Source organism: Panthera pardus, unplaced genomic scaffold (genome assembly GCF_024362965.1).
Source record: "Panthera pardus isolate Hobbes unplaced genomic scaffold, ASM2436296v1 HiC_scaffold_15, whole genome shotgun sequence".
In the NCBI taxonomy this organism is placed as follows: Eukaryota; Metazoa; Chordata; class Mammalia; order Carnivora; family Felidae; genus Panthera; species Panthera pardus.
The window spans coordinates 3,959,848-3,984,155 of NW_026526710.1; the positions used below are offsets into that span (position 1 = coordinate 3,959,848).

Genomic DNA, 24,308 nt, shown 5'->3' on the forward strand with positions numbered 1-24,308 from the left:
CTGAACAGGCAGGGCATCCCCATGGCTACTGTCTTCAAGTCATATTTACTGTGGGAAGTCCTAAACTTGAACTGATTAAAACTGAGGGCTGTTCCAAGATGTTTTTAGGTCTCTGCTTTTGAAAATATTATCTAGCCATTAGATGAGTCTCTGAAGCAGGGATCAGCAAACTTTTGTATAAAGCACCAGATAGTAAATATTTTTTTATTTTATTTTATTTTAAGTAATCTGTACCCTCAACATGGGGCTCAAACTCATGACCCTGAGATCTACTGACTCTACTGACTGTACCCTCAACATGGGGCTCAAACTCATGACCCTGAGATCTACTGACTCTACTGACTGTGCCAGCCAAGCACCCCAAATATTTTTTATTTTACAGCCAGAGTCTTAGTCACAACTAGGAGCTCAGCCATTATAGCATGAAGGCAACTGTAGACAATAAATAAAAGAATGGCTGCAACTGTAATCCAATAAAACTTTATTTACACAAACAGATGAAGGGCCAGAATTGGACTAAGGGTCATAGTTTACCATCCCTTGATTTAGACCAACACTGTCCAGTAGAAATGTAATGCAAGCCACATATGTAATCTAAATTTTTTAATAGCTACATTAAAAAGTAAAAAGAAGCAGGTGAATTTAATTTTAATAATGTATTTTACTTAACCCAGTATGTACAATGTCATCCTTTTAACATAAAATGGGTGTAAAAAATTAGATATTTTACAACCTTTGTTCATCCGAAGACTTGGAAATCCCATATTTTACACTTACAGCCCATCTGAATTTGGAGTAGTCCCATTTCAAAGTGCTCAGTCACCACATGTGCTAGTGGCTACTATACTGGACGGTGTAGCTCTAATGGGCAGACCAGTGGTATAAGGAGACAGTCACACAGATAAACAATACTCCCTTACAAACTGATAAGCACCATGAGCAGAAAGCAGAGGTTACTACAGGCAAGGACAGGGAAACATTAAAGGAATCTTCTGGCACTTGCCTCACCCCTGCCAGAGTTCCTTTTTAGAAGTCAGTGGAACATTCTTATGCTTTTCCCCAAACCCCATTCACCACACATGCTCAGCATGGATGACTGTAAAATGAAGCATTCAGACTTTGCGGTCTGATCTTTGATAATTTTCCATCTAGGGATCAGGAGATGAATTGCTTCCATTTCTCATGGCTTTTCTTGGGCTGCAGGTCAGCAGCACAGCAGTCCGTGTCTTGGTACAGCCATAGATGATGTCATAAGATTGCACGTGGGGTCTGAGTGACTATCCCCACTGACTGAGGGTTTTTCTATCCAGGAGAAAGGGGCCAGCATCTGGATTCAGAGTAGGAATTTGAACCCCCAGACCTGGCATGAATCCTGCTCTGCCATGTACCTACTGGGTGATCTTTGGCAAGTTATTCAGTGTCTCTGATCCTCAGTTTCCTCATCTGCATAGTGGGGATAATGACCTTCAATGATTGGTGTGTCCATGGGGAGAGATGATCGTGGATAGTAAGAGCATCTGGGACATGGTAAACACTGAGTGTTATAATTTTATTATTCTTTTATTAGCCCATCAAGGATGCCCCCCCAAACTCTGAATTAATTGTTCCCTCATCACATTAGAGACTCCAGCATTTGCATCACCTCCTCTCTTATTATGGTTCCCCTTGGGTGTAGCTGTGTCTCCCACTTAGCTCTGAGTTCCCAGAACAGAAACTGTGTCTTGTCCATCTCAGCAAAAACTAAAATCTACCTGCACTTGGTAGATTTTCTACCTTTCTGGAACATTCTTTATGTTTACCATTGCCTTTTCTTTTCCAGGAGACAGTTCCTAATGTTCCACCCACCAAACTGGGTCACCCCTCTCAAAGTGGGGTCACCCTCCCCACTTACACACTATCAAAGCCCCCTTGTACATTTCCTTCGAAGGCTTTAGCACTTGTAGTTAATGAGTTATCTGGAGAATCTGCTTTGATGTCAATCTCCCCTCTGGACTGTGAGTCCCATGAGGTTAGGACTCAAGTCTGCATTATTCATCACTGAGTTCTCAGCCCACAGTGCTTGGCACATAGCAGGTGCTCAGGAAATGTTTGCTGAATGAATGAAAGACTGTCATTCACTCTGGAATTTAAAAGACCAGAGACTAGGGGCACCTGAGTAGTTCAGTTGGTTGAGCATCAGACTTCAGCTCAGGTCATGATGTCACAGTTCGTGAGTTCACAGCTCACGCCAGGCTCCATGCTGACAGTTCAGAGCCTGGAGCCTGCTTCAGATTCTCTCTCTCTCTCTCTCTCTCTCTCTCTCTCTCTCTCTGTCTCTCAAATTAAAATAAAACATTAAAAATTAAAAAAAAATACTGGAGGCTGTTCTCAGAATAACAGCAAGAGACTTAAGGAACTTTTGATACTGACCTTTTTGAAATCATTTGCTCAGGGCGCCTGGGTGGCTCGGTCAGTTGGGCATCTGACTTTGGTTCAGGTCATGATCTCACGGTTTGTGAGTTCGAGCTGCACATCAGGCTTGCTCCTGTGAGTGTAGAGCCCACTCTGGATCTTCTGTCCCCTTCTCTGTGCCCCTCCCCTGCTTGCACTCTCCCTCTCAAAAATAAATAAACATTTAAAAAAATAACACTTATAAAAAAATAATAAAACAAAATCATTTACTCAACATGAACCATACATTTCCCTCTACCTCTTAAATAATGAATTTTCTGTGGACCTTGTAAAACCTTCAAGCTATGCTGTCCAATAGAAATATAATGTGATCCATGCATGTACTTTTACATGTTATAGTACCTTCATTGAAAAACAAGTACAAGGAAACAGGTGAAATGAATTTTAATAAAAAATTTTATTTGACCCAGAATATCCAAAATGTTACCACTTCAACATGTAATCAATATAAAAAATGCCGATGAGCTGTTGTACATTTTTTTTATTATTATTTCTACTAAGTCTTTGAAACCCTGTGTGTATTTTGCACCCACACCACATCTCAATTTGGTCTTGGCCACATTTCAAGTACTCAGTAGCCACATGTGATTTCTGGCTGCCATATTGGAGGCTTTAGAGGAACCTCTGTGGTTTTTGAATTCTTCCCAGTGTGCTGTGTGTGGAGGCAGGGCCTTCTCAGGTGGTCTTCGTATCACGCCAGATAAGTGCACCTGAGGCTTATCACCCGGCGCTGGACAGAACCTGTCCCCATTAACAGGCAAGAAGGAAGGGGTCGGTCATACCAAGAGGTGACATATATGCGACTTAATGCATCCCATGAGTTTTACAAAGGGCGTTACATGTGTTAAGTCATTTGATCCTCCAGCAAGGGAGGGTGTGATGTTATTATCCTCATTTTACAGAGGAGGAAGTAGAGACATAGGGATTGAAATGACCTATCTGCTCCAGGACTCAAAGACAGTAAGTAGTGGGGCTGGAATTTGAACCCAGGTGACCTGATCCCAAGGCCTGTGCCTTAGTTGGCCACTTCTTTGAATGAACTGTCTCAGAATTGGCCCCTCTCATTTCCAGGATGGCATCACAGGCAGGACCTTGAGTTGGTGCAACTCGCTTAGATTTGTTCATTCAGCAAATTCTGTTGAGTGCCTTCTGTGCACCAGACAATGTACTCACAGAGGTCACATCGAGGGAAGGAATTTGATAACAGACACTCCTCCAAATGACATCACTGGGATTCAGAAGAAAAGTGCAACTTTGAAAGAGGGTGATTTACAAGTGGATATTCCCCATAGATTCATCATTGAAGAAGTTGGCACCAGAGGGAGAGGTATATCAGTATCAGAGAATAAGGATGTTCCAGTCCAAAGGGGGATACCCAGCCCTGAATATTCCCAAGGATGTAGGGATATGGCAGCCTGTGGATAAGGACCTCGCTCTAGCCATGTGCTGGGATGGCCCAGGACTATGCCAAGGGGACTGGCTACCAAGAGCCAGCATCAAGGCCGCTGTGAGGCCAGAGCTCAGAATTCGTAGCCAGGAGCAGAGAGGGATGAGATGGCGGTATGTCCCAGAAATGTCTTGCTGAAATTCATCTTACGGAACCTCACCGGCAGAGTGAAGAAAGTCTGTGAGCAAGAGAACAAATGCATGAATGAACTCTTCACCACTGGGTCATTCAGCCATTTGTGTTTTCATCAGTCAGGAAGCATGTGTTGAGCTATTTGCCATCTTATGAGAGCTTTAACAATTTCTCTTTAATTCTCAGTAGCTAGGAATGTTCCCCAGATGTGTCACACTTTCCCCCAGAACATGTGTCATATTTGAATCTCCAGCATTGCCCTTTAATAACAGCAATAATAATAATAGCTGTTAGTAAAACGCTCTGTTGCAGGCCCTGTGCTAAACACTTAACATGCAGCTTCATTCAGTCCCCATAAGAGGCCTGGGAGGCCTATTTATAGGAGGTTCTAGTTTTCACCCATTTTCCAGCTGAGGAAACTGAGGATCAGAGAGGGCCAGTGATGTGCCCAAGGTCATATAGCTAGGATCCAGTACAGCCAGGATTTGAATGTGGACTTTCTTTTTTTTTTTTTTTTTTAAGTGTCTTTATTTATTTTGAGAGAGAGAGAGCACAAGCTGGGGAGGGGCAGAGAGAAGGAGAGACACAATCCCAAGCAGGCTCCACCCTGTTAGCACAGATCCCAGTGCGGGGCTCGAACTCACATACTGTGAGATCATGACCTGAGGTGAGATCAAGAGTCAGACGCTTAACCAACTGCTCTACCCAGGCACCCTTGAACCTGGACTTCCTAATCTCTACACTTTTGACTTTCATTTCCCCTCCTCCTCCCCATCCCATGTTTGCAGATACAGAAAATGATCATATTTTCTTCTAGATTCAGATGCCATGATTACACATGACTCTTTCTCTTGTTTCCAAAGGTGGTGGCCCTTAGTAAGAGAAGTCAGGAGGCCGAGGCAGCTTTCCTGAGCGTTTACAAGCAATTAATTGAAGCACCAGGTAAGAAACACTTGGCTTCCATTAACTGAATAATTCATGACAAGGAACGGCCAGCCGTTAGGTCATTACACAGGGACCTCCCGTCAGTGGGATCTAAGAACAGGCCAAGATGCCTGGGTTAGGCTAGGCCCTCACAGGTGAGGCTTGTAGGGGGGAGACGGCCCACAGTCTGGCGTGACATGTCCCCACACACTCCTCCACCTTCCCCCACCACCTTCCAGTATTAGCCAGGGAGCTAGATCTCCCACCTGGACCTTCTTGGGGAGCCACATGTCTTGACTGCCAGAACCCCCATCCCATTGCCACGAAGGACAGAGGGTGCCAGAGGAAAGACCTCAAAATGTTTCCCCAACCTCAAAAACTTTATGTTCAGCGACAGCCAAACCCAAAAGAACCCGTACTTGTATGACTCTATTACATAAAATATGAAGAGGGGAAACAACCCAAGTGTGCCTCAGCGGGTGACTAGCTAAACTGGTTCATCCATACAGTGGAATACGAGTTAGCCATAAAAAGGAACAAAGCCCTGACACCTGCTATACCATGGATGACCCTCAAAAACATGATGTTCGGTGAAAGAAGCCAGACACAAGGTCACATAATGTAAGATTCCACACATACGGGATGTCATAAATGGGCAAATCTGTTAGAGACAGATCTCAGATTGGTGGTTACCAGGGGCTGGGGTGGAGGTGGGGGTGACTGTGGGTATGGGGCCTCCTTTTGGGGGGGGATAAAAATGTTCTAGAACTAGATAGAGGTGGTGGTTGCACAGCATTGTGAATGTCCAGTGGCCAGTGAGTTGTTCACTTTAAAATGGTAAATTGTATGTTCTAGAAAGTTCACCTCAACTAAAAAAAATTAACCTGTACTGTTAGAAGTCAAGAGAGTGATTTCTGTTGGAGGAGGGCGATAGTTCCTATCAGGGGCCTCTGGGGACCAGAGATGCTGTTTCTTGATCTCGGTGTCAATCACAGAGCAGTGAGCAGTTTAAGAACATTGAGCTGTACACCTAAGACATACAGATACATTTCTGTAAAAAGTTTCCCTTTTCCAAAATGGCCCATCCTATGCCACCTTCTCATTCCTTGACTCAGAAAAGGAAGCCCATAGAAGTGTAGTGATTTGCTTAACAACAGTGGGTCTGGGAGGGGACTCTCTGTGCTAACTCCCTCCACCCAGACAGCCCCCCCGGCCTTTCCGGGCCCCTCCACACAGCCCCAGGAATCAGTACTATCTGGTGATTGGGGCTGGGGTTTATGAAGAGGAAAATGAAATCCCAACTAAGCCAAGCCATGGATAAGACAAAATCATTTCTACCCAAGGTCAAGGTCGTTTGTGGAATCTTTGTGTTTGTGGGTGAGAAGGTCCCTCACTCCATCTGTCGTGGGCAACCACAGTAGCTTGAGTAGTGTCCTCTTGAAATTTACGTCCACCCTGAACCTCAGAATATGATCATATTTGGAAGCAGGGTCTTTGCATATGTAATTAGTTAAGGATCTTGAGATGAGACCGTCTGGATATAGGGTGGACCTTAAGTGCAATGACTAGCGTCCTTATAGGAGGAAGAGAAGACACAGAGAGACAAGGGAAGAAAGCCAGGTGTAGACAGAGGCACAGGTTGGAGTGATGTGGCCCCAAGTCCAGGAATTCTTGAGGCCACTAGGAACTGGAAGAGGCAAGAAGGATCCTCCCCTGTGGCCCTTCAGTGGGAGCAGGGCCCCATTGACACCTCAATTTCAGACTTCTGGCCTCCAGAGCTGTGAAAGAGTAAATACCTGCTGCTTCCAGTCACCCAGTTGGTGGCACTTTTTCACGGCAGCCCTAGGCAACTGACACAGCAGTGCTGACTTGAGGCTGTCCCTCATGTCCCATGGTCTAGGAGAAGAGGGAATCCTTCAGCCTGTTTACTCAAAGTGTGGTCCCCCTGCAAGCTGGTTGGAAATCCAGCACCTCAGGCCCCAGTCAGCTTCTGCATTTTCACAAGCTCCCCGAGCCCTGTGAACATGTCAGAGTTTAAAAAGTACTCCCCCTGGGGTGCCTGGGTGGGTCAGTCAGTTAAGCTTCTGACTCTTGGCTTTGGCTCAGGTCATGATCTCACAGTCATGGGATCAAGCCCCACATCTTGCTGTGCACTGAGCACTGAGCATGCAGCTTGCTTAAGATTCTCTCCCCCTCTCTTTGCCCCTCCCCTGCTTGCTCGCTCTCTCTCTCTCTCTCTCTCTTTGTCTCAAATTGATAGATAGATAGATAGATAGATAGATAGATAGATAGATAGATAGTCAGCAAGCACTTACCTGGAAAAGAGATTGTTCTGCCCTCTGTGTGTTACAAGCCCCAAGGGAACAGGTCAACCAGTCCCCTTCACTGGGGCACAAAGAGGTTGAGTCTGATGCCCGAGGAGCAGCGAGGCTCAGGTCTCAGCACATTCAACAAATATTTCCAGAATGTCTGCTCTGTGTGACAACTTGCCTACACAAGGGAGTCTGTGTTCATTTACTGAGGCTACTGTAACAAGTGGGGGACTTCAAACAACAGATATTTATTGTCTCATGGTTCTGGAAGCCAGAAATCCAAAATTAAGGTCCCTCTAGGGGAGGGGCTCTTCCTTAACCTCTTCCAGCTTCTTGAAGCTCCAGATGTCCCTTGGCTTGTGGCCATATCATTCCAGTTTGTGCCTCTGTCTTCACATGGCCCCTCCTCCATATGTCTGGGTCCCAAACCTTCAGCTCCTTTCTCTTATAAGGACACTGGTCATTGGATTTAGGGCCCACCCAGGTAATCCAGGATGATCTTCTACCAAGATCCTTAACTTAATTACATCTACAAAGATCCTTTTCCCAAATAAGGTCACATTCACAGGCTCCAGGCTTTAGGGCATGGATATATGTTGGGGGCCACCATTCATGTAGAGGCATGTGCATACTACAAACACCCTCCTTGCCCTGGTCCTGCCCTCTAGTCCCAGGAGAGCAGAATGCTGCGTGGGTCTTCTCAATGAGGATGTTTCAGCAGCAAGAATGGCTGAGGCTGGACCATAAGGCCCTTAGAGCTCTACACCCACTATGGGGACGTGGCTGTGGGGCAAGAGGCCTAGACAGCCATGTCCACAGCCCCAGCAGGTGTCACCCTCACTGAGGACCATACCAGGCATGTGGCTGAGAGGCCCCATTCGTGGCAGGCACTTTGCTTATGTCTCTGCTCTCATCAGAGGTATCTGGAAAAATCATGGGAAAATAAACCCTCTTAATTTCCCTCATTCTTCAGTCTTTAAGGTCCCACAGGCTCCGTGACTAATGACTTTGGAGAGTGACCCACAGCAGACCCCACAGATGTCTCCCAGGAGTTCCCACACAAGGCTCATCCTCTGGGCCTCATATACCTCCCCTGTAGCATCAAGGGCAGCACTGAGACAGGCTTGTTTTCCAGGCTCCGGGCTAGACTCAGGGTGGAATCCTACCTGGACCACTTACTCGCTGGGTGACTGTAGACAAATTAATTCGCCTTCTGAATCTCAGCCTCTTTTGTAGAAATTGGAGACTGAGCTATTCTCGTCATCATGTATGTGTCTGGCTTCCCTAGAAGTGAAATTCTCTAAGCCTGGGACTGAGTCATACTGAATTTGTATACCCAGAATCTGGTACCCAGTAAGTACCTAATAATTGTTGAATGAATTAGAAATAAGACTCAGATATAGAAATGGGGGAGGGGAAGAGGCATTTGAATGTAAAGGTGCCTTTTCAACTAAAGCCCTCTGCCTGTCACACGTTGATTTACTCAGAGAGCATTTATCAAGTACCTGCCGTGTGCCTGGTACTTGCTAGACACTGCAGACCTAGCCGTGAGCCTGCAGATGCAAATCCGGCCTTCAGGGAGCTTGCATTCCGGTGGCGGTGGTGACCAAATCATCGCTCGAATGATCATCGCTAGTGGCAAGCCTCGGGGAGCACCAGCAAGTCTAGTGCTTGAGGGCGAGGAGAGGCTATGGCCCTTGCTTGTCAAAGAGCCGTTAATTCTGGGGTTCACTTTATACAATCACAGGGCCACAGTGCCAGCCAGGGACTGTGAGAGGTCCCAGGACTGGTGCGGAGCTTTCCAGAAGGCCCTCATGCCCTCTTGCCCTCTCCCCAAAGGGTCGTTCCAAGTCTGGTGCTGACTCCACGCGTCTAATTTCCCAACTCTGCTCCCCAGAAGTGGAGAGGCGGGGGAGACGTACGTCCCTAGCTGTCACTGAGTTGGAGAAAAGGAGCCTTAACTGATGGAGACATACCGTTCGAACGGCCCCTTTAGGGGCTCTAATTCATTTTCGAGACATTTAAGAATAACAAAATGTTTTAATGATTTCTTAGGGGAATTAGGAAGACATATTTTTGTTCTCATTAAATTTTATCCTCAGACACAAGAACCAAATGTCAGATGTGTTTTTGGTGCTCGGAGCTTCCCTGCTCGCTATCCCCCCCACACACACACTGCTCCAACCCCCTCCAGAAAAATAACACTCCTAGAAAATTTGCCAGGATGCACACTCTCCTGTTTTTATATTTCTTGACAGGCAAATTATTTGTCGAAATACTTTCCACCCCCCCTCCAAAGCCACACAAGTCCTGATTCAACATTTTTGTTTTGAATGACTGCTGCCAACACAAATCTTTGGCAGAGAATGCGATATGGCGTGATTGCTCAGCAAGTATTTTGATAAGTGTGCAGCCTGTATGTCTGTAATTACGAAAGAAAACCGTAAATCTTTTGGATATTGTTCACACAGATGTGGCGTGAAGTGAGAAAAAAAGCAGTAAAACGTGTTAAAAGCATAATTAATGTCATTGTTGTGGAGGATGATTTGATTTAAACCTTTCTGACTTCTGTATCGGTGGCGGCTGATTTCTTTATCACGCTCACAGTCACTAGGTACCGACCTGAGCTTCACAAAGCTAACTTGTTAACTGAGTGATTAGTTAAAAGGAAAAGGAAAAAAAAAAGGAAAGAAAGAAAAAAATGAAAAAAAAAGGAAACAAGGAGAGAGCAAGTAAGAGGGCAGGCAGAGGAACACTGCTGAAGAGATAAGAAGAGAGAGGTGAGTGCCCCAAAATGTTTTTTCTGCTTTACTTTGGTTTTTAAAAATCCAGTGCAGGAGACGGCAGCTCCTGACAGGCGTTTCTCTCCCTGCTGCTTCTTTCAGGAGGCAAGTCTGGTCAGCTTAGGTGCTCAAGCTACAGGGTCACACACAGCTGGGTAGGACTCCCAGCTTGGTGGTTTTGAGCTGTGTGACCTTGGGCAAGGGCCCACACCTCTCTGAGCTCTGATTTCTATGTCTTTAGCAGAAAGAGAATACTGGAACCTACTCGCCATTTGACAGAGGATTCACCATGCTAGGCATGAAAGCATTTGGCAGGGTTTAATAACCAGCCCATTGTAAAGCTGGCATCAGAATGTAAGTTACATGGATCACAGGTCTTTGCTGATAATCTCAAGGCTCTGTCATTTATCGAGGACATGAGGTGAGCAGTTTAGGCAACAGAGTTACTAAGTCTGGAATAGGAAAATGTTTTACGGTGTTTAGGGTTTTAAAAAAATTTTCCCCAATTATGAAAGCCACATATGCACAACTGTCAACTTCAGAAAATACAGAAAGGTAGAAAGAAGGCAAACTACCTACTGGAGAAGCAGTGGGAACACCTTTTCTTTCTGATCTTTTCCCTGCGTATTTTTTCAAAACGGTCGTTCATTCTGCTTGTACCATTTTGAATCGTCCTTCCTTTTACTAAACCAACACGAGCATCTGTATTTCCCTGTGTTATTAAAAGTCCTGGGTAACTTTGGTTCATCGTGTGTAATGGTCTCTTGTGTGACTGTGCTGTAACTTACTGGACCCCCTCTCCAACGTTGGGCACTTAGGGTGCTCTGGAATGCACAGCTTATTGGTACTGTGCTGTAGTTCTGAGGACAAGGAAGAAAACCTGGGAAGGAAAATATATCATAGCCACGCATTGACCACAAACCCTGGATCAGTGATCAGAAAGAATAAGAATTTTTTTCTCCTTATTGATTTATTTGGTGCTCATTCATTTATTAGTTACACTAAATATCTTTTCGTATGTTATGAACCACTCATATTCTTTTGTGAATCACCCATTCATGTACATGCAACCCATTTTTCTATCAGATCATCTTCTTAATGATTTGTAGACACTCTTTGTATATTAGGGATAATAACCTTTGTCCTGATAAACATGTCTCCTATCTTTCCCCCCTAGTTTGCCTTTTGTTTGTAATCTCTTGTATATGATACATAGCAGGCATTCAAAAAATATTTGCAGAAAGCAGGGAATCTTACCAAACCTTTGCTTTATGGCTTCTGGATTTCATGGCATTCTTTTAAAACCCCTTCTTGATTAAAGGTTATAGGGGCTTTTTTAGTACTTTTGTGATCTTAATTTTTTAAAATATGAATCTGAAATATATGTTGATGGAAGTAGTGAAGGAGGTTAAGATTTTAGCTGTGCATTTGTCCTAAATGACTTGTTCTACCGCCATCTAGTGGATAAGCCACTTTCACAAATATAGGAAATAAGGATTTTAGTGTAATGAGAAACTGTTGTTTCTGCTTGCTCTCACTTCCTTCCCTTTCTCCCTGAATATGCCTCTGCTCACTTGATCCGGTAGGGAACAAGGCCAGATTTTCCCTAAAATGGTAGTTAACTTTAGAAGGTGTTACCCCACCATCTCCTGCCACACCTTGGCCCTTGCCACTTCCTCTGTCAGAAGTGCTCTCTCCCCACGGCCACCTGTCTGACTTTCACTACTCCTGGTAACTAAGGACTAGAAGAAGATTAAATGGAAGCATCTGGCATGACGCTGGTACCCAGTAGGTGCTCAATACGTGGCTGTTCCCTTTCAGAAGGAAAGACAGGCATTTCAGCTGTGGCTTTTCACCAGTTCACTCTCTGAGCACCTTCTAGTGCTGAGCCCTATGGGAATTCAAGCTTGAAGCTTCCTCTGCCCCCAGAGACTCGAAATCTGGCAGGGACAACATAACCCAAAGACAGATGGCCAGAACACCCAGCAGAAAAAGGGCTCCAAGGCAGGACAGCCAAAGAAGACACTCTTTGAACTTGGTTCTAAAGCATAAACTACCATCACTGTGTGGCTGTTTCTCGGGTGCTTCCTGTGTGTCAGACAGTGAGCCCAGCCCCCAACAGAACCAAGTTCATGATCCCCAAAGCCCCCTTGGCAGTAGGTACCACCGTCCTGTCCCATTGTGTAGCTGAGAAAATGTAGGCTCAGAGACTTTACCCAAGGTCACACAGCAGAGAGTGGTAGAGCCTAAATCCTGACGCTTGGCTCCTAAGCCAGCTGAGGTTTAATTTAAAAACTGATGGGCTGCCTGGGTGGTTCAGTAGGTTGAGCATCTGACTCTTCATTTCAGCTCAGGTCATGATCCCAGGGTCATGGGAGCAAGCCCTGCATCAGGCTCAGCACTGAGCACGGAGCCTGCTTAAGATTCTCTGTCTCCTTCCTCTGCCCCTCTTCTCCGCTCGTGCTCTCTCTCTCTCTAAACTAAAAATAAAAATTAAAAGGATTTGGACAAAACCATTGGAGGTTTGACCTCCAAAGAGAGTGACATACAGCCAAGTGTCTTTGTTGCCAGTAGATTGGGAGGTTCTAGACTAAGAGGGTGAGCCCTTTGCTGAAATGCAACGTGTTACCCGAAAGAGGAACAAGTTAACCCCCAGTGGCCAAGAACTCCTTGTTCTTCTGGCCCCGGGCTCCAAATCCTGGTACTTTCACTGAGGGGAAACGGAGTCACAGAGCTCCGAATTCAGGGAACAGAGTGATGTGAGGAGGAGCACCAGCAGGACTCCAGGCTGACGGACCCGCCTACAGAGCAGGACCAATCCCCCGTTCTGTGCCTCCCATTTCATACTGCACTCGATCCTCTGTTTCCTCATTTGTAAAATATGGATAATGATCTTACCTAATTATAGGCCAGTTGATGCATTTGGAGAGAATGGAGAGCCCTTAGCATGGCGCCTGGCACAGAGGAGTAGCCCCATGCAATTCATCGAGCACCTACTGTTTGCCAGGCACTCCACTCACGACCAGGAGCACAGTGTTAAGCAAAACACACTGTCCCTGGGAGGAGGTGGGCACAAAAAACAAACAAACAAACAAAAATACACACTATCCCTGCCTGTCTAGAATTTGTGAAACTCAGGATATGGGAACTGTTTTTATTCTAATGGGAATGGCTTTGAGTCCTAGCTCTGCTGCTCCTGGCTGGGTGACCTTGCTTGAGTAACTGGTTCTACCTCTCAGCCTGTCTCCTGTTCTGGAGAAGCACACTTACCTCCTAGTACCTCTGAAAGGATTAAGCATGGTGAAGAGTGTAAAAGTCCTGTGAGTGTCTGGCACCTAGTAAGTGCTCAGTAAACAGTAACTGCAGTTATGTTGGTAGTGTTGTGATTACCACCACCACCCCGTGCCAAGAAGGAAGACCTTCTCCAGCCCCTCTGTCCATGCTTAAGCCAGAAGACCCCCAAAGCAGCCGGTGGAGGGAAGAGGGGGTGGGCGGACACATGGCTCACGGCTTCATGTAAGGGTCCTACGCCCCATCTGCTATGGAAGAGTTAAGATTAAAGGATCAAAGTTAGTCTCGCTGCTGCCGCCAATAGCCTGAGCCTCCCACCCATGCAGGCGCCCAGAGCCTGGGCCCAGATGGGAGAAGGCTTCTGTCTCAAAGATATTTTGGAGGGGCACACGCATACTTCTGCATATATGTGTTTCTAAACAGCCTCTCGGACAGCCTTCGCGGCTCCAGCTTTCCTAAAAAAAGCTCCGAATGCCACTTTCCTTCAGATGGACACAGTGGGAGGAATGAGACAGCTTTTCCTATCTCCCCGGCTCCCCCCCCCCCCACCCCGCCACCAACCCCACAGACACTTTCTGAAAAAACACCAACAGCGTCAGCTAGCGGTAGAAGATGGAATAGATGATGTTTTAACCATCTCCTTCGACAACGCCTTTGGAAAGCCTGGTGTGGTATTAAAATATTACAGATCCGTTGACAGTATTCTCTAAGGGGTTAGATCCAATGTAACCAAAATGAATTAGTCATTCTATTAAGCAGTTTATGCATAAAGAGCAGGTTGATGGCTGTAAGACAAAGGCACCCCGCTTCCTGACGACGTTCCCCCTCCCTGCACGCCCGGCAGGACCTGCCCCCTCGGATGGTTCACATTTGATCTTCTGTGTCTGCCAGCGTGCTCAGTTAATCCAAAAGATTTGTTGTAGTCAAACATTCCTGATTTCGGGTCCCCTGTTTTGGGCTTTCTCATTCAGGTTGGATCTAAGGCCGTTTGATTCCCAATGCCGCTGCCCTCATCTATATATCGACTGTCTGTATGTCGCGGGAGTGAAGTGGGGAGTCCCGGCCCGGCTCTGGGCAGCTGCGTGTCTTGGCTGAGAGGTCTCGGGTGGAAGTGCTGAGCCCGGCAGAAACCGGGGCTCCCTGGCTCCAAAGGAGGAGTTGTGGGGATGTTTTGTCACTTTCCCGGACACCAGGGTATGAGGCTTGCCAGATGCCAGAGAGGGGGACACAAGTCGCTTTGGAGATTGGGGGCTGGGTGGGACCCAGTGCTTCCCCAGGTGAGGTCGCTTGACATAGGGAGCAGCTTCAGTGTACCTGGCACAGCACTGAAACTTTGAACACATAGCGTGCCAGCTGTCACCTTCCTGCTTCCTTCTAGATCAAGTTTTAGTCAGGTGCCAGAGCATCTTAAACACCTATGGAATGCCTGTGAATCTCCCCTTTTAACCAAGGGAGATCCAGCCTTGGGCTCACGGTCTTGGGTAGAAATGGCATCTAACTAGAATTTAACAACATCAGTTTTCTTGTTTGTTTTCTTTGTGTTTATTTTTTTAAGTTTTTATTTGTTTATTTATTTATTTTTAGTAATCTCTATACCCAGCGTGGGTATAGAGAACTCATGACCCCGAGATCAAGAGTTGCATGCTTTTCTGACTGAGCCAGCCAGGCGCCCCCTCTTTATGTTTATTTTTTATGATTTAAAGCACCTCCTGGTTATGATGCAGGGTCCCAGTTATGTTTACAATAATGTAACAGGGTATTCCTTTAAAGTATTTTTAAGTTAAAAAACACTGAGTTACAGGAGCGCCTGGATGGTTTAGTCAGTCGGTTAGGTGTCCAACTCTTGATTTTGGCTCAGGTCATGATCCCAGGGTCGTGGGATCAAGCCCCGTGTCAGGCTCCATGCTGAACGTGAAGCTTGCTTGAGATTCTGTCTCTCTGGACGCCTGGGTGGCTCAATTAAGCATCTAGGTTTGGCTCAGGTCATGATCCCACGGTTCGTGGGTTCGAGCCCTGCATCAGGCTCTCTGCTTCGGATCCTCTGTCTCCCTCTATCTCTGCCTACCCCCCCCCTCAAAAATAAATAAACATTTTTTAAAAAGATTCTTGGGGCACCTCAGTGGCTCAGTTGGTTAAGTGTCTTGACTTTGGCTCAGGTCATGATCTCACAGTTCATTGAGTTCAAGCCCTGTGTGAGGCTCTGTGCTGACAGCTCGGAGCCTGGAACTTGCTTCTGATTCTGTGTCTCCCTCTCTCTCTGCTTCTCCTCTGCTCACACTCTGTCTCTGTCTCTGTCTCTCTCTCTCTCTCTCAAAAACAAACATTTAAAAAAAGGTTCTCTCTCTGCCCCTCTCCCCCACTCATTCTCTCTCTTAAAAAAATTTTTTTTAATTAAAAAAAAAATTAAAAATTCTGAGTCGCATAAGGACAAATGTTAGGTTGGTAATCTTTTAGGGGCAGGTGGATGCAGCAGTTGTGAAGTGAGTATGCCAGTGCCTGGCATTTGGATTGCACTAGGTTCAAATTCAGCTTCGCCTTTTTCTAGCTTGGTGACCTTACTAGGCCTCAGTTTTTTCATCTGGAATATGGGGATATAAGCATCCCTCAGGTGATTGTTTTGATGATCAAATGAGATGTAAATATATGCAAAGCGCCTGGCATACGTGAGTGGAGGGGTGAGGAAATATCAGTTCCCTGGAGCTTCTGACTAAAGATACTGGCAGGGCATCTTGTCTACCCCATGTCCTAGCTTCCCAGATATGGGTGCCCCACCCATTCCAGGATTGATGGTAGCTGGAATTTGGGGAACAAAGACCAGAAATTAGTGTTTGGAGAGCCAGAGCCTGCTCTGAACCCACCTACCACCCTCGGCAGCAACACGCAGACCAGCCTACAGGGAAGGGGGGTGAAGCTGGCACCAAAAGTCCCCAGACATTGCCAGCCTCTCTCAGCCCCACATTCTCATCTGTAAAATGGGTCAGTTGTTGTGAAGGTCGAGCTATGTTGTGTTTCTAGGAAAGTAACTGGGGCGGGGGGCAGCTGGTCATAAGGGTCTACTACCCTTTCTCAGACTAATGGGGCCTGTATCTCCCGGTGCTTCCTCATTTCCTTCGAGGTTCTGTTCAAATGTCCACTCCTTCAAGAAGCCTTCCCTGACCAGCCTGCCTCAATTAGCACCATTCCCCCACCACACATGTCAGGCCACTCTCTGCCCTGACCCTGCCTTATTTCTCTTCTCTACCCCCTTACTGCCATTGGCTTATTTGTCCTTTGTCCATCTCTCCTCTCTAGAACGTCAACCCCAGGAAGGCAGAAATTCCCTCTTATTCACTGCTCTATCTCCAGGGCTCGGAAACTTCCCTGGCAGGCAGCATATGCTCAGAAAACAATTGGCAAGTGAAGTAATAGTGTCTGACACATAGTAGGTGCTCAGTAAAAATGTACTGGTGAGGGGCGCCTGGGCAGCTCAGTCGGTTAAGCATCCAGCTCCTGACTTCAGTTCCGGTCATGACCTCACGTTTCTGCTCTGGCAGTGTGGAGCCTGCTTGGGATTGTCTCTCTCTCTCTCTCTCTCTCTCTCTCTCTCTCTCTCTCTCTCTCTTTCTGCCCCTCCCCTGCTCACGTGCTCTGTGTCTCTCAAATAATCTTTCCAAAAAATGTAGTTATGAATATATGGCTGCATTAGAAACTATTCGTTTCCTGTTGTTGCTATAATAAATAACCACAAACTTAGAAGCTGAAAACAACCTGCATTTACTGAGCACCTACTATGTGAAAAGCCATAGCAGGGCCCCAAGGGGAAAGAGAAGACTGAGGAATGAAAGCAAGATGCCCCCAGTTCCCCGCGACTGTCAGGTTCTCTGAGGAACCTCTTCCAAACATTTTAAAGATCTGTTGTCACTTCTCTCTCTTTCAATTTGTGTTTGTAAGAGCAGCCAGTGACATTTAGCTGATGGATCGAACCATGCTGTTGGATAAAGTAAGCGGGAAACCCTTGGATTTGCCAGCCACCACAGCCAAGCCTTTTACCTACGTGTAATTTGGCAATCTTCCAGTCGTCTGGATGCTAGTAATTTTTTTCCTCCCTAACTCAACCCCCAGCAGTACAGCTCAGGGCTCTGTGATTTCTCCCAGATCGGGGAGGTGGGAAGAAATGGGTTTCCCACACACCGTAAAATCTAAGAATTCCCACTATGCAGCAGCAGGGAGGAAATAAAGGGTAGAAAATGCCCAGGGAAGTATGACACCATCATTGCTGTGTGCTTTTCAGACACAGATCCTCCTGAAGCCATAGCCCAATGCCTCCACAGTTGGGGCAGATAAACCCACAGGAGAGTGAGAGCCCAGGAGCTGCTGCTTCCTCTTACACAATGGGCTTGTTCCCTGGGTGCCAGGTGAAATGGGTACAGCAGGAGGGAAGTACTACATTAGACTTGAGTGAGGACTTCCTTCCTTTGGGACTTGGAGTCTGGACAGCCCCCCAGTCCTGCCTCTCTCACAGTTGGTATCCGATCAGTTACCATGTATTATGGGTTGAATTGTGTGCCCCAAAAAGACGTGGAGGTCTTAACCTCTGGTACCCATGAATGTGACCTTATTTAGAAACAGGGACTTTGCAGATATAATCAAGTTAAGAAGGGGTCATTAGGTGGACCCTAATCCAGTATGCTGGTGTCCTTAGAAGAGGAGAGAAAGAGACACAGAGGAGAAGGCCACATGATGACAGAGCCAAAGCCAAGGAACTACAAGCCAGGGATTACCAGCCACACCAGAAGCTGGGAGAAAGGCATGGAACAGATGGAGAGAGCACAGTTCTGTCAACAGACTTGGGATTTCTGTCCTCCAGAGCATGATGTATTAGTTTTCTGGGGCTGCCATACCAAATCACCACAGACTATGGAGCAAAGCCATGGAAATGTACACTCTCAGTCCTGGAGGCCAGAAGTCCAAAATTGTTGGCAGGGTCAGTTCCTTCTGGAGACTCTGAGGGAGAATCTGTTCCACTTGTCTCTCCTACTTCTGGTGGTAGCAGACCATCCTGGGCTGGTAGACGCATCACTTCGATCCCTGCCCCCGTCTTCTCTGTGTGTCTCTCTCTGTGTCGTCTTTTCTTTTGAGGACACCAGTTATTGGATTAGACAACCCTAACCCAGTGGACCTCATCTTAACTTGAGTTCTTCTGCAAAGACCCTATTCTAAATAAGGTCAAGTTCAAGGGGCACCTGGCTGGCTCGGCCAGTAGAGCACACGACTCTTGATCTCGGAGTTGAAAGTTTGAGAACCATTTTGGGTGTAGAGATTACTTAAAACATAAAGTCTTTAAATAAGGTCAAGTTCCAAAGTTCTGGATGGACATGAATTTGGGGGGACACTATTCAACCTAGTACCCTGACAGGAAGAACTATCGGTTCCTCCCGTCTGCCTCTGGAATCTGAACCCTCTCCCCACTTCCGCCACCTCCCTGATCTCAGCTGCTTGGACCTTCACAGTTGCCTCCCCTCTGGCTCCCTCTACAGCTGATTTTTCACACAGCAGCTTGGATGAGCCTTTGAAAAAGGCAGATGGAACGTGTCACTTTCCACTGTCCTTAGGATAAATCCCCATCCATATCCTGTGACTGGGATACCAGTTACACACAGACAAGGCATCACCGTGCCCCCCACAGATGCTCAACAAGCTCGTGCCGAGTGAAGCCTGTACGTGGACTTGTATGTGCCCCGCCCCCACCCCGTGAGCTCTGCCCGCTCCAGACTCATCACTGGAAGATGCCAGCACCATACTGTGGGCTTCAGTTCACATCCACAGACTCTGCAGATTCTAGCAGCAGCCCCACAGGGGAGGCACTATGGCCGTCCCCATTTGACAGATGGGAAGATCAAGGGTCCAAGAGGAGACAGAGTAGTCACATATTGGTTTGGGTCCCATGGAAGCAGACCGATGCTAAGATGGCATTAGATACGCAAGAGGCGATGGGGGAGATGCCTGTGTAGGATGAAGAAGAGGAAGAGGAGGAGGCAGGGAGAGCCTTTAGATGGCAGTGCTGATCTGAACCTGGAGGGGAGGGGAGGAAGGAGGCTTGGTGGGAGGAACCTCAAAGAAAGTCCCAGCTAGGCTGACGGGCAGCCCCAGAGCAAGATGTACTGGTCTGCTCAGGCTGCTGTAATGATACCACAGACCAGGTGGCCGAGACAAAAGAAATGTGTTTCTCACAGTTCTGGTGGCCGGAAGTCCAGGATCAAGGTGCCAACAGAGCTGGCTTCTGGTGAGAGCTCTCCTCCTGGTTGCAGATGGCTGCCTTTGCTGTCTTCACGTGGCTTTTGGTCTGTGCACCTGCAGAGAGAAAGAGAGCTCTGGTGTCTTCCTCTCCACATAAGGACACCGTCCTGTGGGATTAGAGCTCCAACTTTATGTCCTCGCTCAACCCTAAAATTACCTCCTTAAAGGCCCTGTCTCCAAGTACAGCCACATCAGGGGTTAGAGCTTTAACACATGGATTTGGGGAGACATGGTTCAGTCCACGATACAAGAGTTGCCTGTTCCAGCATCAGCAGGAGTGGCCTCGCTCTGCAACCCCTGTCGGGCCCAGTTGAGGGGAGCAGCCCCAGGCAAGCATGGCCTCTGAGCTGATGCCACAGCAGATGGCAAGTGCAGCACGTGGTATGTCACCAGCTTCTTGCAGGAGGTTTCCACGGCTGCCACAAGTCATAATTATAAGCATAAAGGCAGCACTCACTCAGCCTGCTGGGGGCCAGGCGTTGTCATGGGGCTCGGCGTGCTCCCGGAATCCCTGCACAGCCTCTACCGTAGATCCTGTTGTCCCCATTTTACTGACGGGGACACTGAGACACACAGTGCCTGAGTGGCTTTCTCTGTAGATGTCACAGCAGGCTGATCCTCAGCCTCCCAGCCTGGCCCCCTCTCCCTTTGTCTGAGGCTGCTTTGGGAATTCACAACATTCATACCTCTTATGTCAAGTTAACCTGTGAAGATGTTTGAAATTATCTTTCTGCCTGTAGATCCTAGCTCTAAGGGATAAGCCCAGGGCCAAAAGCACTCACTTCGGCAGGATTCCATCCCTGTCTGATTGATACACGGTGTTGAAACACATGTAATGGGAATTTGAGCGGCGAAGAACCCAGAGACGTCTGGTGCTTTAGTTAAGGTCACACAGCAAGCCAACAGCAAAGCCAAGAACAGAGCCCTCAGGGGCGCCTGGATGGCTCAGTCGGCTGAGTGTCCAACTCTCGATTTCAGCTCAGGTCATGATCCCAGGGTCATGGGATCCAGCCCTGCATCGGGCTGTGCAATGAGCGTGGAGCCTACTTAAGATTCTTTCTGTCTCTCTCCCTCTCTCCTTCTGCCCCTCTCCCCCATTGGTATGCACACTCTTTCTCTCTAGAAAGAAAGGAAGAGAGAAAGAAAAGAAAAAGAAAAAGACGAATAGAGCCCTCAGCCTCATGCTCCTGGCTACAAGTAGAAACTTCCCATGCCCTGCCTCAAGGCAGTTTGGCCTACTTACTACAAAGAATGGCCTGGTACCCTGAGCTCAAATCCCACCTCTGCCACTTCTGAGCTAGGTGACCTTTGGCACATGGCATCTCTTCTCTGGGCCTTTATTTTCTTGTCTGGAAAATGGAGAATAGCAGCATCTCCCTTACTGGGCCTCACCTTGGGGAAACGACTTCACCCTGCCCCCTGTGCCTCAGCTTCCCTGTCTAAAATGGGAACATAGTGCTGTGGTGAAGTCTGAAGGAATTCTAATGCATGCAAAGTGCTTTGGTTGTTAGATTCGGTCACAGCCTAATACCCCCTGCCGCTTTCTCCCCTCAAACTGGGAACCAGAAAGGAAGTGTGGGAAGAGGAGGCCCAAGGGCCTGTCCCAGTCCTGCCACCAACTCGCTGGCCAACTTCAGGGAAGTCACAGGACCCCCACTTTAGCCCCTCTGTGCCCTGGGGTGGGGAGCGTTGGACCCTTTCAGTCCCTCCCCAGTATGACTTTCCATGATGGAATTTTTGGGTCCCAGAGGACAGTTTAAAGGAGGATTATTGGATTCTGCATCTCCCAGGGGCTGATAAGAACATATGAGGCCCTGCCAGTCCCGAGACTCCACAGAGCATTTACCATGCAGACAGCTGACCTCCAGGTCACAAGACCAGGCGTGCTGCCTCCTCTCAGGTAATAGCAGCAGCCTTGTCACATTTACCAAGCCCAGCTATGCACCTAGCACTGAAAATCTATCTACGTTCTCTCTTCCAAACATCACAACCACACCCTACACACGTGGCCCCATTTTACAGATGAGAAAATAGAAAATGGAGGCTCTGAGAGGTTGACTAACTGTCCAAAGTTACTGGCCAATTTGGAGCCAGAATCTTCCCAAAAGTAATTCCAAGGAATTAGGAACTGTTGTATTTTTCCACTTTATTAGTGGGGAAACAGGGCTCAAGGCTCCTTGGGATCTGGACCCAGAGCTGGGCTTCAGATTCTGTGAGCTTAACCACTATGTTCTACCTTGTACCAGCAAACAAAGGCAAAAAGCCAGAGCCTTAAAATCTGCTGAACATGTGTTGAATGGGGACCCAGCCAACCCTGGTCCTCTAGCCTGTCCTGCAGGGGCCCACCTGAGGTCAGCTTCCCCTGGATGGAGTGCGCAAAGCAGCAAGGAGTGACCCACAGGGCCCCCAAGCAGAATGAAGTGTCAATACCTGATCCCTGGAAATGGGGCGGATGATACCCTTTATCACCCAAGGGTAATTGTTTGGCTTGGGCAGGCTCGTGGCCAGCAGGCCCCCAAGCCACGAGCCGGATCTTTTCCATCTTCTTGGAACCAGAGTGAGCCCTCCATGGCCCGCTCGGAGCTGCACCCTCCCGTGTTTATCTAACTTCCCTGACCTCGGCAAGTGCTTGTCGCCTTTCTCTTCCTTTCTAAAAAACCAGGACACAATAGGAAGCATTTTCTTGAACTTATTAAAAAATCCAGACTTGTAAATTAATTTGTCCGTGTTGTACAAAGGCAGTGCAGATGGACTCATTAGCATGCACACAACAAATAATTATAGATGAATTTTTAGCTGGCCTGCCTAATGCGCTTGCTGGGTTAATTATGTCAATGTATAATTACATCAGCCCGGGGAGACATAATGGCATACCCCGCTGAGCAGGCCCTGCCTAATGACGGGGCGTGGGGGGAGTGCTGACAGAGGAAAGACGGCAGCGTTCCCGCGCACCTGCTTACCTCGGCACAAACGCCCATTGTCAGAGCCGCCCGCCACCTAAGCAAACAGGGGTGGGAGGGGGCGAGGGAGAGGGATAAAACGCAGAGGCGACCTTGTTCCAGCCGGACCTGAAGGCTCCTATGTATAGGCACTGCCCCGTTTCTTCCGTCAGCAGATGTTTATTGGGTCAGGTTGCGTGGCAGGCTTCGTTCACCCACAAGGGGTCCAGAGGGGAGCAAAATCAGATGCGGTCCCAGTCCTCCCTTGTGGAGTCTGCAGTCCAGTGGGTGATAATTAGGTGGACTTGCTAATCAATGAGAAGTGTAACTAAAATGAGAGCTGTGAAGGAAAGGCGCAGGCAGCTGAGAGAGCTCATATTGGAGAAATGACTGGTCAAGGCAGGCTTCCTGGAAGAAGTGGCATCTGAGTTGCAATATGAAAGGTGATTAAGCATTAACTAGCTGAAAGAGGTTAAAAGGGAGGACTGGGTGTTCCTGGCAGAGGCTCTTTCTTATACAAAGACTCCACAGTAGGAAGGTACATTTGAGGGACTAAGAGAAAGCCAGTGTGACTGGAGCTCAAAAAGACAGGAATAGCCAGGGCTTCTATTTGTTCCAAGATGACCAAATGCCAGTCGCTGCGTTGAGCACTTTATGTGCATGGATCCTCATCCCAGCCTTATGAGGTCAGAACTTTTTTTTTTTTTTTTTTTTTAATGTTTATTTATTTTTGAGACAGAGAGAGACAGAGCATGAACGGGGGAGGGGCAGAGAGAGAGAGACACAGAATCGGAAGCAGGCTCCAGGCTCTGAGCCGTCAGCCCAGAGCCCGACGCGGGGCTCGAACTCACGGGCCGTGAGATCCTGACCTAAGTTAAAGTCGGATGCTTAACCGACTGAGCCACCCAGGCACCCCATGAGGTCGGAACTTTTATGGTGAGGCACAGAGAGGTAGGGTTGCTTGCCGGAGTCACCCAGCAATCCTAAAAAGCAAGTACGGATTAGACCAGGACCCAGGATCCATGCTCTTAATCCCTCTGCACCCCAGCAGAGAACAGTGGCTGAGCGGGTGGTGGCAGGAGACTCCAGGAGAGTGAACAGCAAGAGAGAGGGCATTTGAAAGGACTGTGGACCAGACCCAGGCCCCTTTGTCTGGGGCAAAGAGGCTCTGGCTTTCCTGGGCCCCCATGAATACCCACCTGGGCTGCTGGGTTGGAAATGTCCACATCTCTGGGACAGGAAGCCTTTGCGGCATCTGAGAAAGAGACCCAGACTTGAAACTCACCTCTGCCCTTCAAGTCACCTGGCTGCTCTGAGCTGGTTTCCTCATCTGTGAAAATGAGTTGGATCCAAGCCAGCCTCCGGGGGCTGCTGGGAGCATCACGGGAACCCATTCCCGTGAACAGCTTTGTAGCCGAGAAGATGCCACACCGACCTCTGGCATTACCCAGGTGTCTGTAGTACCTGCCGAGGGTGGGGAGTGGGGAAAGTCACGTGGAAGAAGTGCTGGCGTCTAGATCTGAAGGAAGAGGAAGTGCTTCCTAGATGACAGGGTGGGGAGGGAAACAATTCCAGGCAGAAGGACCTACACATTCCTCATCTTTTAGCTATTGAGAAATTGGGGGGTATCTTACCTGCAGGGATGTATTTCACCCCCAGAAAAGCCATTGTTTAGTCAACCTCACATGCAACAAATGGTGGTGTGTTGGTCCAGGTGCACTGAGAGGTACCCCCAAGGATTAGGTAGGTAGGT

The 24,308-nt window shown here is 47.8% G+C and overlaps 1 protein-coding gene across 9 annotated transcripts in view; it reads left to right on the forward strand.

Annotated features, from left to right (window-relative positions):
- The window catches only part of CUX2 (cut like homeobox 2), a 320,662-nt gene that overhangs the window by 253,216 nt on the left and 43,138 nt on the right, over window positions 1-24,308 (forward strand). For all 9 annotated transcript variants that reach the window (XM_053902021.1, XM_019467450.2, XM_019467452.2 and 6 more), the window contains one exon: window positions 4,894-4,972. In XM_053902021.1, coding sequence (XP_053757996.1) covers window positions 4,894-4,972 — 79 coding nt within the window. The remainder of the gene's footprint in view (window positions 1-4,893; window positions 4,973-24,308) is intronic.